The sequence below is a fragment of the Setaria italica genome, chromosome IV, assembly GCF_000263155.2.
Source record: "Setaria italica strain Yugu1 chromosome IV, Setaria_italica_v2.0, whole genome shotgun sequence".
In the NCBI taxonomy this organism is placed as follows: Eukaryota; Viridiplantae; Streptophyta; class Magnoliopsida; order Poales; family Poaceae; genus Setaria; species Setaria italica.
In genome coordinates this window covers 20,295,482-20,310,098 of record NC_028453.1, presented here as the reverse complement: position 1 = coordinate 20,310,098, position 14,617 = coordinate 20,295,482, and the positions used below count along the sequence as shown (strand labels likewise).

The 14,617-nt window shown below is 44.1% G+C and overlaps 1 protein-coding gene and 1 long non-coding RNA gene across 3 annotated transcripts in view; both read right to left on the bottom strand.

The window, feature by feature from the left end:
* Nucleotides 1–9,436: 9,436 nt before the first annotated feature.
* Nucleotides 9,437–10,310, bottom strand: LOC111257002. Its single transcript, XR_002677363.1, has 2 exons — nucleotides 9,901–10,310; nucleotides 9,437–9,809 (listed from the first exon to the last, which is right to left on the bottom strand). It is a non-coding gene; the product is annotated as an uncharacterized LOC111257002 (long non-coding RNA).
* A 1,530-nt stretch (nucleotides 10,311–11,840) lies between these two features.
* The window catches only part of LOC101781208 (1,4-alpha-glucan-branching enzyme 3, chloroplastic/amyloplastic), a 33,548-nt gene continuing 30,771 nt past the window's right edge, over nucleotides 11,841–14,617 (bottom strand). For both annotated transcript variants that reach the window (XM_004965354.4, XM_022825864.1), the window contains exons 19-22: nucleotides 13,277–13,362; nucleotides 13,108–13,162; nucleotides 12,833–13,031; nucleotides 11,841–12,595 (exon numbers count right to left, since the gene is read on the bottom strand). In XM_004965354.4, the coding sequence (XP_004965411.1) occupies nucleotides 12,999–13,031; nucleotides 13,108–13,162; nucleotides 13,277–13,362 (174 nt within the window). In that variant the 3' untranslated portion in view covers nucleotides 11,841–12,595; nucleotides 12,833–12,998. The remainder of the gene's footprint in view (nucleotides 12,596–12,832; nucleotides 13,032–13,107; nucleotides 13,163–13,276; nucleotides 13,363–14,617) is intronic.

Below are 14,617 nucleotides of genomic sequence, written 5' to 3'. Positions count from 1 at the left end.
TTCTCGCTCTACTCCGCTAGCTCCGGGTCTTAAGCAATCGGTGATGTGCGTGTGTTCATGGTGTCCTTATCTCCTACAGGTTTCTGTCGTTTTAGGTTTTGTTTAGTGTGGTGGTGGTGGTTGTTAGGATACGAGATAGGCTACGCTAGCGCAAAATAAAAATTTTCTACCGCGTAAACCAGGAAAACTGTCGTATATGGATTACGAGATTACCACTCGACGCACAGGTGTGGAAGTTGTAGAATCACGTCAGGGCAGCGAAGTCGATTAGCGTAGTCGAACACGTCGACATCGAGCAGCTCCTCAGCAGCTCGTCCACGTACAGCGAGGTCCTCCTTATGCTGCGGCCCGTTGTCGGCTCGTTGGCGGCTCGTCGTGGCTCGTTGGCGGCTCGTCCAAGTGTTGCAGGTGCAACACCTCCAAGGTATCCACACGTGCAGGGAGGAAGCGTCGCAAGTCGGACTGCTAGATCCGCGAGTTGCAACAGGCGAGGGCGTGGGAGGCACGGCAGGTGTGTTTCGCCAAAAGGTGCAAACCCTAGGGCGCCCCCACCCCTCTATTTATAGAGGTTCCTGACGGGCCTCTGGATCCGAGGCCCATTAGTACTTCTAAACCTAATCCAACTCGGATCTGATCTGAATTGGGCTTCCAGCCCCTTAAGTGTGTGACCCTATGGGTTCGGATACGTATAGACATGACCCGAGTACTCCTACTCGGCCCAATAGTCGGTAGCGGCCTCTAGCAAGACGTGCCAACTCCTATACGCACACGGAGATCATATCAGACGAGCCGTCACAACATCACGTACATGCTATTCCCTTTGCCTCACGATATTTGGTCTAGCTTCAAGCCGACCGCTCTTTCTCGATCCTGTGATTCGGAATCCTTTTGTAGGCTAACTCTTAACCGTACGTAGCGTGGCCATGCATTTTCGGATCCGATCACTCGAGGGGCCCAGAGATATCTCTCTCAATCAGAGAGGGGCAAATCCCATCTTGATTGACCATGTCTCATAGCATGCTTCTTGACAAACCCGAAAGCTACCTTTATAACTACCCTGTTACGGCGTAGCGTTTGATAGCCCCTAAGTAGGTCGATCCACATCTAGAATACATGCGACAATCTCAGGTCTAAGGACAAAGCGTATATGTTGTTTAAAGAGAGAACTACTTCTCGTGTTGGGTCAGTCCTAACACATGTCTACACATGTGTCCACATTATTAGTTCAACATCTCCATGTCCATGACTTGTGAAACATAGTCATCAACTAATACATGTGCTAGTCTAATATTCATGTGTGTCCTCACATGAACTCCGACTAGGGACAACTTTAGAATAACCATACAAGTAAAGAGTTTCACATACAACTCACATAATTGCAAATCAATTCAAGTAGCCTTTAATGGATATTCAATGAACACAATATACAAATCATGGATACAAATGGAATATCATCATCTCTATGATTGCCTCTAGGGCATACCTCCAACAGTCTCCCACTTGCACTAGAGTCAATCTAGAAGGTACCTAATACCCATAGCTCTTACATGCGCATCATGCTTAGCCTGCGGGAGTGGTTTTGTCAACGGATCAGAAATGTTCAGATCCGTGTGTATTTTGCATATCTTGATCTCACCCCGGTTAACGAAGTCTCGAATGAGATGAAATCGCCGCATTACGTGTTTGTTCTTCTGGTGGTTCCTTGGCTCCTTTGCTTGCGCAATTGCCCCATTGTTATCACAGTAGAGATTCAATGGGCTGGACGCATTCGGGAACACACCAAGCTCAATGAGGAAATTCCTTATCCAAACACCTTCCTTCGCGGCTTCCGAAGCCGCGATGTACTCGGCTTCTGTCGTAGAATCGGCCACCGTCTCCTGCTTGGAACTCTTCCAACTAACAGCACCACCATTTAGCGTGAACACAAATCCTGATTGTGACTTTGAATCATCTCTGTCGGTTTGGAAACTAGCATCGGTGTAACCTGTTACAACGAGCTCCTCCTGACCTCCATAGACGAGGAACATATCTTTAGTCCTTCTCAAGTACTTAAGAATGTTTTTCACCGCTGTCCAGTGACTCTCACCTGGATCAGATTGGTGTCTGCTTGTCATACTTAGCGCATATGAAACATCTGGGCGAGTACTTATCATTGCATACATGATAGACCCAATAGCCGAGGCATATGGCACTCTACTCATGCGATCCCGCTCATCAGCAGTCGAAGGACACTGAGTCTTGCTGAGATGTATGCCATGTGACATAGGCAAGAACCCTTTCTTTGCCTCTTCCATGCTGAACCGCTTCAACACTTTGTCAATATAAGTATCTTGGCTCAGACCTATAAGCCTTCTCGATCTATCTCTATAGATCTTAATGCCCAGAATATATGCCGCTTCCCCTAAGTCCTTCATCGAAAAACTATTTTTCAGTGAAGTATTTACGGACTCAAGCATAGGAATGTTATTTCCAATCAGTAATATGTCATCCACATATAAGATTAGAAATACTACAGAGCTCCCACTAACCTTCTTGTAAACACAAGACTCTTCTTCGTTCTTGGTGAAGTCAAACCCTTTGACCACTTCATCAAAACGAATGTTCCAACTCCTAGATGCTTGCTTCAATCCATAAATGGATCTCTGAAGCTTGCATACCTTTCCAGCATTTTTCGGATCGACAAAACCCTCGGGCTGTATCATATACACGTCCTCAGCTAGGTTTCCATTCAGGAAAGCTGTCTTGACATCCATCTGCCATATCTCATAATCGAAATATGCAGCTATAGCTAGAATAATCCGAATGGACTTAAGCATCACTACAGGCGAGAAGGTCTCGTCGTAGTCAACTCCTTGAACTTGTCGAAAACCTTTTGCGACAAGTCGTGCTTTATAGATGTGAACATTTCCATCCATGTCCTTTTTCTTCTTATAGATCCACTTGCACTCTATGGCTTTAACACCATCAGGCGGGTCAACCAAGTTCCAAACTTGATTGTCTCCCATGGACTCTATTTCGGATTGCATGGCACTCTGCCATTTTTCGGAGTTTGGGTCCATCATTGCTTCTGCATATGTCGCAGGCTCATCATTGTCCAACAATAATATTTCCCGCATTTCGCGGAGCCTTGCCGACCTTCGTGGTTGTGGCGGTGCTTCTCTTGCCATGGGTATCTCAACTTGTTCTGCTACGTTAGCATCACTCATTGATTCTTGCCCGATTGGCTTATCTTGAACTTCTTCAAGATGCACTGTCTTTCCACTCTTTTCTCCTTTGAGAAACTCTTTCTCTAGGAAAACCCCGTTCCGAGCGACAAACACTTTGCCTTCTGATCGGTTGTAGAAATAATATCCCAAAGTTTCCTTTGGATATCCCACGAAAATGCACTTATCCGACTTGGGTGTGATCTTGTCCGACTGAAGTCGCTTGACAAACACTTCACATCCCCAAATCTTTAGAAAAGACAAACTAGGAACCTTTCCAGTCCATATCTCATATGGTGTCTTAACTACGGATTTAGATGGTACCCTATTAAGTGTGAAAGTTGCTGTTTCTAGAGCGTATCCCCAAAATGACAGCGGTAGGTCCGACTGGCTCATCATTGATCGAACCATGTCTAACAAAGTTCGATTACGTCGCTCGGACACACCGATTCTCTGAGGTGTTCCAGGCGGCGTAAGTTGTGGAATAATTCCGCAACTCTTTAGATGATTGCTAAACTCGTGGCTCAAATACTCGCCTCCACGATCAGATCGTAAGGCCTTAATTTTCTTGCCACGCTGATTTTCAACGTCATTCTGAAATTCCTTGAACTTTTCAAAGGTTTCAGACTTGTGCCTCATCAAGTAGACATAGCCATATCTACTAAAATCATCAGTGAAAGTTATGAAGTATTGGAATCCTCCTCTAGCCGTCGTGTTCATTGGTCCGCATACATCACTATGTACGAGTTCCAACAAGTCTACTGCTCTCTCAGGAAATCCTGTGAAAGGCGTCTTGGTCATCTTGCCTAGCAAGCAAGCCTCACATGTCTCGTATGATTCAAAATCAAACGAAGTTAGAAGTCCATCAGAATGGAGCTTCTTCATGCGCTTTTCACTTATATGACCCAAACGACAATGCCACAAGTAGGTAGGACTCAAATCATTAGGCCGAGGCCTTTTAGCACTTACATTACAGACAGGTGAACCATCAAGATTTAAAACAAACAATCCATTCACAATGGGTGCAAAAGTCATAAACATATTATTCTTAGAGATCACACAACCATTGTTTTCACTCGCAAATGAATAACCATCCTTCATCAAGCATGAAGGAGATAAAATGTTTCGACTTAAACTAGGAACAAAATAACAATTATTCAACTCCATAATAAATCCTGACGGGAGGTGGAGTTGCATCGTCCCGACGGTCAAAGCAGCAACTCTTGCATTATTGCCCACGCGGAAATCAACTTCTCCTCTTTCTACGCTTCTACTTCTTATCATTCCCTGCATCGAATTGCAAATATGAGCAACCGATCCGGTATCAAATACCCAAGAATTAATAATTGTATCAGCGAGAAATATGTTGTCTATAACATTAACAACAAGCGTACCTGAGGTAGAAGTACTCTTACTTCCGCCATTCTTCAAGGAAGCTAGGTACTGCTTGCAGTTTCTCTTCCAGTGACCAAGTTCATGACAGTAAAAGCACTCCTTGTCTGGAGCAGGTCCAGGTCCAGCTTTAACCTTGGGCGTTGGGTTTGGCTTGGACGTTCCAGCCTTGCCCTTCTTCTTCCAAGAATTGCCCTTCTTTTTAAAGCTAGGCTTGTTCTGTATCGCCATCACATGGCTAGTACTAGCGCTTTTCTTGATGTCAGCCTCTGCTGTTTTAAGCATGCCACACAGCTCATTCAGACCCTTCTCCGTCCCATGCATATGGTAGTTCGAGATGAAGTTCCCATAGCTAGGCGGAAGAGACGAAAGAATGAAATCAGTGGCCAACTCTTGGCCCAGTGGGAAGCCCAGCTTCTCCAACCGTTGAGTGTAACCAACCATCTTGATTACGTGTGGTCCTACTGCTGCGCCTTCTGCTAGCTTGCTCTCAACAAAGGCCTTAGACACATTGAACCTTTCAGTCCTGGCCTGTGTTTGGAACATGTCTCTAAGCGCCACGATCATATCGTGTGCCTCATGGTTTGTTTCGAACTGCATCTGCAGCTCGGGTTCCATGCAAGCAAGCATAAGGCAGCTTACTTCAAGGTTAGCATCACATGCCTTCTTGTAAGCATTCTTAGCAGCAGCGGGTGCATCATCAGCAGGTTCTTCTGGTAGTGGGTTGTCTAGAACATCTTCCTTTTTCTCAGCCCTGAGAACAATTCTCAGGTTACGGATCCAATCCGAGTAATTTGTTCCATTCAACTTGTCCTTCTCAAGGACCGAACGCAAAGCAAACGGTGTAGTGCTGCTAGGTGCCATTTAATCTACAACAAAGTAATGCAAAATACACTAAGACAAACGTATCCATAATAGAGTAAATCATATTAAACTATTTTAACAGAATCTACTCCCACTAAAATCAATATCCCTCTATTGAAACTTAGTGATTCAGGATCCACAACTAACAAGTCCACTAGTGAGCTTTAGCATCACCGCTAGCAAACGAGGTAGATGGGTAAGCAACTTTTGCTAATCATATCAACATATGACTCCTGTTGTTGGGTGACATCTCTATGTCTCGGCGCCCAACCTTTATGCCCCAAGGTCCTTAACCGTTAAGATAACCTTGTTAAGCAAACCAACCCTTATGCGTGGAAGTGTCCGACACAAACCCGTCTAGTCAAGGAAAACTAGTGGCACCCTAATTTCATAGACCCACCACTAATTGTACAAGACATGGGACGGTGCAAGTTTTAGTTGGGAGGGCATACTAACTTAAACTTTGTGAGGGATCGTTCTACTTCTAACATCACAGCATGCAGAAAGTAAAACATAAACAGAATAGCATTCACACAGTTGTGACACAGTATGGCCCGTTTTCATATGGTGATCTCCATCTCCATAGAACCTGTTCACCATGGTGATCTCCATCTCCATGTTCCATGTGCGCCATCCTCCTGGTGATGAGTCCTCCAAGAACTAGAGCATGCTATTACGCCTAATAGCTAGTAAGGAATCTAGTAATGAAGATTACATAGTTGCTTGGATCATCACAGATTGGTACGCAGACCATTAAATACAATAAAGTGACAACACATATGGCTCCTGCTGTGTTGCCGTACGCGTGACACGCAGGTCACGAATGAGTTACACACATGCATCACATACACAAGGGGGCCATACTGATCACAAGATACATACATACATCCTGCAAAAGAGAGTTAGGCGTCCTAACGTTCCAAACTTCGGAGGCCCGAAACTCCATCTTCCAAGCCGAATTTGGGAAATCTAATTTCGCCGAAAATGGCATAGCCGTTGAATTTCATGTGTAACTTTTTCTGTAGATCAATTTTTGTATAAAAATCGCCCCGATCCGAGATCGTACCGAAAAGTTACGGATGATTTACCGAAGCATACGCATACGGCAAAATCCCGACCCCGGCAGTAGATCCCATCTACCATTGCACATCTAATGCGCCTGGCGTATGACCCTGGATCTCGATTCGACCAATCATATTGATCTTCGCTCACTGCAACTGGATTTACGTGTATCACTTAACTCCGATGGCGGAAACCGACCGGTAGGAGTATGTCGTTACACTACCATTGCAGCAAGGACACGAAATCAGGACATAGATCAAACAGAGAACTCGCATATCTCCATATGCACACATCCCGAATCCAAAACTAAGCTGCTACGGCTCTGATACCACAGTTGGGATACGAGGTAGGCTACACTAGCGTAAATCAAAATTTCTACCGCGTATAATCAGGAAGAACTGCCGTATAAGGATCACGGGATTACCACTCGACGCGCTACTGGTGCGGAAGATGTAGATATGCGTCGATGCAGTGAAGACGATCACGTAGTCGTACGTAGTCGATCACGTCACGTCCAGCAACTCCCACGTGCAGCAAGATCGCCTCCGGTGCCACGGCTCGTCGTCGGCTCGTCGCGGCTCGGCGGCGGCTCGTCGATGGCTCGTCCAAGTGCTGCAGGCGCAACACCTCCAAGGTATCCACACGTGCAGGGAGGAAGCGTCGCAAGCCGGACTGCTAGATCCGCGAGTTGCAACAAGCGAGGGCGTGGGAGGCGCGGCAGGTGTGTTTCGCCAAAAGGTGCAAACCCTAGGGCGCCCCCACCCCTCTATTTATAGAGGTTCCTAACGGGCCTCTGGATCCGAGGCCCATTAGTACTTCTAAACCTAATCCAACTCGGATCTGATCCGAATTGGGCTTCCAGCCCCTTAAGTGTGTGACCCTATGGGTTCGGATACGTATAGACATGGCCCGAGTACTCCTACTCGGCCCAATAGTCGGTAGCGGCCTCTAGCAAGACGTGCCAACTTCTATACGTACACGAAGATCATATCAGACGAACCACCACAACATAATATACATGCTATTCCCTTTGCCTCACGATATTTGGTCTAGCTTCAAGCCGACCGCTCTTTCTCGATCCTGTGATTCGGAATCCTTTTGTAGGTTAACTCTTAACCGTACGTAGCGTGGCCATGCATTTTCGGATCCGATCACTCGAGGGGCCCAGAGATATCACTCTCAATCAGAGAGGGGCAAATCCCATCTTGATTGACCATGTCTCATAGCATGCTTCTTGACAAACCCGAAAGCTACCTTTATAACTACCCTATTACGGCGTAGCGTTTGATAGCCCCTAAGTAGGTCGATCCACATCTAGAATACATGCGACAATCTCAGGTCTAAGGACAAAGCGTATATGTTGTTTAAAGAGAGAACTACTTCTCGTGTTGGGTCAGTCCTAACACATGTCTACACATGTGTCCACATTATTAGTTCAACATCTCCATGTCCATGACTTGTGAAACATAGTCATCAACTAATACATGTGCTAGTCTAATATTCATGTGTGTCCTCACATGAACTCCGACTAGGGACAACTTTAGAATAACCATACAAGTAAAGAGTTTCACATACAACTCACATAATTGCAAATCAATTCAAGTAGCCTTTAATGGATATTCAATGAACACAATATACAAATCATGGATACAAATGGAATATCATCATCTCTATGATTGCCTCTAGGGCATACCTCCAACACCTGTTACGGTGTAGCGTTTGATAGCCCCGAAGTAAGTCGATCCACATCTTGAGTACATGCGACAATCTCAGATCTAAGGACAAAGCGTACATGTTGTGTAAAGAGAGAACTATGTAACTCGTGTTGGGTCAGTCCTAGCACATGTCTCTACATGTGCCAACACTATTAGTTTGACATCTCCATGTCCATAACTTGTGAAACATAGTCATCAACTAATACATGTGCTAGTCTAATATTCATGTATGTCCTCACATGAACTCCGACTAGGGATAACTTTAGAATAACCATACAAGTAAAGAGTCTCACATACAATTCACATAATTGCAAATCAATTCAAGTAGCCTTTAATGGATATTCAAGGAACACAATAAAATCATGGATACAATCAGATATCATCATCTCTATGATTGCCTCTAGGGCATACCTCCAACAGTGGTGTGGCTTTCTTTTTCTGTTGTTGTGTTTTTGTTTCTGGTCGCAAGTGATAGTTTTTGTAACTCGGTGTTTTTGGATCTCTTTTGAAGTTGCATCGTTGTAAATCTCTTCTTGATGAAAAACGTGCTATGCAAAGCAAGGGAGTTGGCGAGGTGAGCATGGAGGAGATGTTGATTCCACTCGCCACAACGCTTCGTCTATGTTCTTGAAGATCTGCATCTCCTGCAAGCGCGCTGCCACAACTGAATAAATTCTGCACCAAATTTGGATAGCCATCAGTGGCACCTTCGTACTTTGTTCCAGCAAGGATTGGATCGACGTTCCAACTACCGTCCCAGGCTTCGATCCAGCCATCGATCCATCTCGAACCCGTTCCTCGATCTGGACGAATGACCCTAGGACGCGAAACGCCGCGTTGTACCGTGTTCCGTGTGACAGTGGTCCCACCTCGCCCAATGAAGCACCAGTGGCGCTCCAGGTGAGTTATAAATGGGATACAGTGGGACTGGGGACGCAGGTTGTCTCTGCTTTAGCTCTACGGGAAAAACGGGAAATTTCCGGAAAACAAAACGGGAACGTTCCCGGCTAAATACACCAAACACATATTCAGTGCCTTTGATTCGCCTTTGCTTCTTTGCTTCTCAAGTCAAGTCCTTTAGCATTTTCAGACACTTAGACAATATGACTCATTTATTTAGCACACAAAATAGCAAACAATAGTGATATTCATAATATAGTATGAGAAATTTAACGTGCACGTAACATAAAACAAAGCTTGCATTTTGAATCACTGGAAGTGACATTCATAGTACATCACCAATGCATGGCACTTTTAAGTCTCTCAAATTGGTATTCTACTACAGAAAATGCTATTACTTGACCAATCAGTACAGTTACTCCACAAAATGCTATAGTTACTCCACAAAATACTATAGTTAGTCCTAGCCAGTTCAAAATACTCCTAATCAACTTGCACATACTAGACCAGATTATCAACATGAAAAATATCATCATCATAAATTGGAGCTGTCACGAGTTGGGTAAAATTGCCAATAACATTGTACTCTTCAACGTCCATGATTACTCCTTTCGTTGTTGCCATCATTCTCCACTTTCTTTAGAGGTTGTACACCATCATCTTGCTTTCGTTTCTGCCAACAAAAGTATCATTAATTAGCTATGAATGGCAACAACACATAGAAATTTCTATATTTTTAGTTCAGCAGATTTAGTTGGGCTTACTACGATTATCGAGCTTTTACAGTCAGTTTTTGTTTCAGCTCTAAAATACTTGTCGCATTATTTGTTTTCCCTTTTCGTCGATGACCCTCATTGAAACGAACAAATCTGCATTTTGCCATCATAGCTGCATACATTTGCATACCTTTTCCTCATATCAAAGCCTCTACAACCTCCATATGCAACCCAAAACTTCCAAGTCTCATCTGGATTTCTGAATCTTAAACCAACTTGAGGTGTCCCCTTCTCAAATTCTACCATTGCCTTCCACAACACTCAATTCCAGAAATATGGCACAAAAATCAACTAAAGCATATGATTTTCCTACCATGAAATTGAGCAAATTAACCTTCTATAATCACAGAATCTCAGATTGATACAAATGTGAAGTGAATTAGTTGTCTTGTGCACATGCTTAGGTCACGAGAAAGAAAAAAGCTTACTAATGTACCTGACAATGGCGTCCTGTCGGTGGCTGCATCCCTCTCCTCCACGGCGACCTGGCGGGAACCTCCTATCCAACGGTGGCGAGGTGCAGAGGGCGGCACATGCCCTCTCCTTAGAGGCGCAGAGGACGGCACAGCGTGCAAGCCTGTGGGAGAGCAGCACAGCGCACGGGGGCGCAGAGGGTGGCGCAATGCGCGAGCCTGTAGGAGAGCAGCATGGCGCGCGGGAGGCAGCGCAATGCGTGGGAGAGCAGCGCACGCCCGCCTGCTGACAGACTCCCCTTGTGAAAAAGCTCACATGGATAAGATTTGAGGCTGCAGTTCATTTTAGCCTTTGGATGTGTGATTCATGGTAGATTTGGCAGGAGAAGTTACAGCATGCCTTCAAGAAGTGACGGCATTGAATCCGCGTCCAAATACGTCAGGATCCAATATTGGATCGTGGACTTGTTCCAAAATATAATATTTGATCGGTTTATGCGGTATACGATGTTCGTAGGTAGACTTGTTCCAAAATCAGTTTATGCGATATACTGTGTTCGTAGGTACATGATTTTTCCGTTCCTACTTTTATCACTGGACCACCATCATGAAACAAGAAAAGGGCCAAACCTTGGAGAGAAAATTCGGAGAGCAGTGAGGAATCCTAAATAATTTTCAAGAGGAATGGCAATGACAAGGAACGATGGGTGTACCCTAATTTTCATCATTTCCTCTCCTCCTTTCCCCCTCTTTCCCACTTTTTATCCTTTTTATCCTTGGCATTCGCTTACCGACAGTAAGGGACTGGGAGGAGATTAAGGTTAGGCAAAGGGGGCTTGGTCAGGACAAAACAAAAAGAAAGAAATAGGATTCGGTCACAAAAACTGAATCTATAGCGCGGGTTATTGTAGCCATTTGCTTCATGATTCGAACTCCAAACGAGTAATGTATACATAATGCATTCGATGAGCTCTATGCATCCATTGTTCTCGTAGCGAAGGGATCGCGCCCCGCGCAACCTCTATCATCATGGCACTAGCCCCTAGGCCACACCACAAGCACAATGACCGTTGCCACGCTGGATGTAACGGCTTGAAATTACAATGCACCCTGCTATGCAGTCTTTACCATGCTGATCTACAGCTTAAGAAAAGGGGTAAATCAACTTAAAAATTTAACCTATAACTTCCACTATGACTTCCACTATTTTACATGTGAAAATAAATTAGATCATACTATCTATATGTAAAAAGGTGCATAGGAAAGGATGCAAACTCGTACAATAATTCGTCCCATAATATGGGTAGGTAAGTATTACCCACCGCAACAACGTGGTCTTCTATCACCTTCTGTTCACCGCCTAGTGGAGGCTGCGTGGATGAGGAGATGCATTTTTGGTTCCTTGCCAGCGCCAAAAGCATATTGGCTTTTAAGCAGTAGGAACTAGCTGGGTAGGTTGCGGACTTGCGGTAGTCCGTCCATTTTAGGTAATAGGCGCGAATGTATGCGAAGCAATTAGGTTGGTTGTAACCAATTCTATTTCTTCTTAATACAATGATAGAGTTGTATTCGAGAAAAAAAATATCTTATCAAAGAGACTGTCACAGGTCTCTTTTCTGCACCCCTAGATTTCTTGTTCGTATCTACATCCTAATTTTCCCTACATACCAAATTATTCGTTTTGGTTGTTATATGTACTTTGATGTGTACATATATACTACATCTAAATACATAGCTATTTTGAAAAGCTAAAATGAATAGTAATTTGGGATGGAGGGAGTATCTATCAAACTAGATTAGAAGAACCTGACTATTACCTCAAACTAACGACAGAGGTAGCCGGCGGATGCTTAGTATGTCCATGGCAGCAAAGGCTGCAGGCTAGAGCCAGAAATGTTGTAAATGGCGTTTGAATTTGTCCCTAAAATTCAGGGGGCTACAGCTACGAGACTATGAACACCATGTGTTGGGCAAAGATCATCTCCTGAGCTTGTTGGTTGTTGGATTTGGATAGCGAAGCTGACAGCTTAACGAGGATAAAAGTATATGCGCCTTATTTCTCCACTATCCTAAGAGCTGTATCAATCCAACAGTCTGCGTGCATGAACTGTCAGAATCCAGATATGGAACCCTTATATGTATGGTAAGTACAGAGTGTAGTCTAGCTGGCTTGTTCTATTTTTCGTGATAAGTTGCTGAATTCTTTGAAGTCAGTTCGAAGCTAATGAGCCTCCGCAGTCACAGCATGGACAAATTTCAGAGAATTTGCACTGCACCAAAGGGAAAAACCTCAATGTCAACAGAATTCCCGAAGCTATACCAGTACTCTGTAGTCTGTACCGATGATAAAGAAACACAGTTAAATCTGCGATTTTTCTACTTAAGCATACTCAAGAGTGATAAATGCTTTAACAGGGTATACGTGCTACAGCTAGATAAATAATCATTTCATTAAACTGTGGATAAGAAACTAAAGTGGATTTCTTGTTCACAAACATACCACATACCTTATCAGTTTTTAGAGGAATCGCCTTGTAGATGAGAAGAAAACTTAATGCTGCCCGTATCGCTGTTTTGCCATCTAATCACCAAATGCCACAAAGGTGCATATATTGACTGCAAAGCCCCATCTACGTGGTTGCACGGTTCCATTACAATACTTATTGTTGAGCGCTAAATTCTCAAAATTCGAACTAACTTGTAAACCTGCAAATACATGGCCCTTTTAGAAGATACATATATAGTATATCTTCTAGAAAGGAGTAGCGTTGTATGTACCCACCTGAGCACTTCTAGATGGTAATGCCAATTCCAAGGAGTTTCGACAACCATCAACTCTATAAGAAAGCAAAACTGCTTAAATTATCCATGAAACACTAAGGCATTCAAATGAGAATAACAAAAGAAAAAGAAAACAACCACAGGAAAGAAGGTAGTAATGCAAATAACACCTTTTGTCACAGGTCCGCCTCATATACTGACTACTCTTGAGCTCTCCACATCCACCATATTTAGTTTCATCCGTGTTCAAGATGAGCTGATCAAATAAAAGCACAATATCTCAGTGCGGATGACACGTATCTAAGAAGTGAAAGCATATGAAATTATAAAAAGTAAGAGTTTGCTTGTTCTGAAAGTACACGATATACTTGAACTTGAGGAATGTAACCAGTAGCACACGAATGCATGATTCAGCGAAGTCAGAATTAAGTACTTCCATAAATCAGGCAGTTGTTATTGTTAAGTGTGTATAGATAAAGATATGTATAGTAGTGTTATAGCTGTTGCTATTTGGCTCATATGGCCTCCATGGCCCAGATCGGTGTCTACTTCGACTTCGCCTCTGTCGACTACGTTTGGCCCAATGGCCACCTTCGTCAACTATGCTCCGCTTGAGGGGCTCGCCATTTATTTTGACTTCATCAACAACATCGCTTACACAATCGTCGACGTTGACTACTTCGACTCCATCCAAAGCATCACTACCACCCCCTGCCTACTTGCAACACCAGCCAAGAGGTGCTACACCGAGTACCATGGAGAATCGATTCACCCCGGAGGACAAGTCCTGAACCGGTGCTCATGAGCGAAGACCCAGAGGCATTGCTGGCTAAGACCTCAGCAGTTGCATTTTGACCTTGGCTACTTCGATTACGCTGAAGATGAACATTTCACTTCTACTACTACAACTATATCGAAGCTGTACTCTCTACTTTGACTATGCTCAAGATCAAGATTCAGCTATAAAGAAGCATGTATGGCTGGCTCTACAGAAGACAAGCCTCCAAAGCAATCATGCTCCAGAGCAAAGCCTCAGGATGAACCCCTCGAGCAGAATCATGACCTTGGAGCAAAGCCAAGAGATGAAGCCACCAACCTTCGACTCGCTTTGATGAAAGCCCTGGCGTCGTCAAAGACCTACTCCACAAAGCGGAATCGAAGACGATCACATGTTCACTTGTAAATGTCATGTACATGTAGATTCGCTACATGTATGTGCTCTTTTCTCCTCTTTTTCCTAGAGTTTTTCGGATGGAGTTTTTAATGAGGCGTACACGCGGATGTGATCGTGAGAGCATTCCTCACGACCAAAGCCAGAATCATGTCTAGGCATTTTCCTATGTTTTCAGCTACTCAGCCTTGTGCCAGCCAAGCTCAAGCAGCTGACGGGCTACAATTAGGAAAATGCAAGTACCCAAAGACCTAATTGTGGTTGTCTGCCATCCTCTCCTTTCCCCATATAAAGAACACAAGCGACATGAGGAGGGGACTCTTTTGGCTCTCCTCACTTT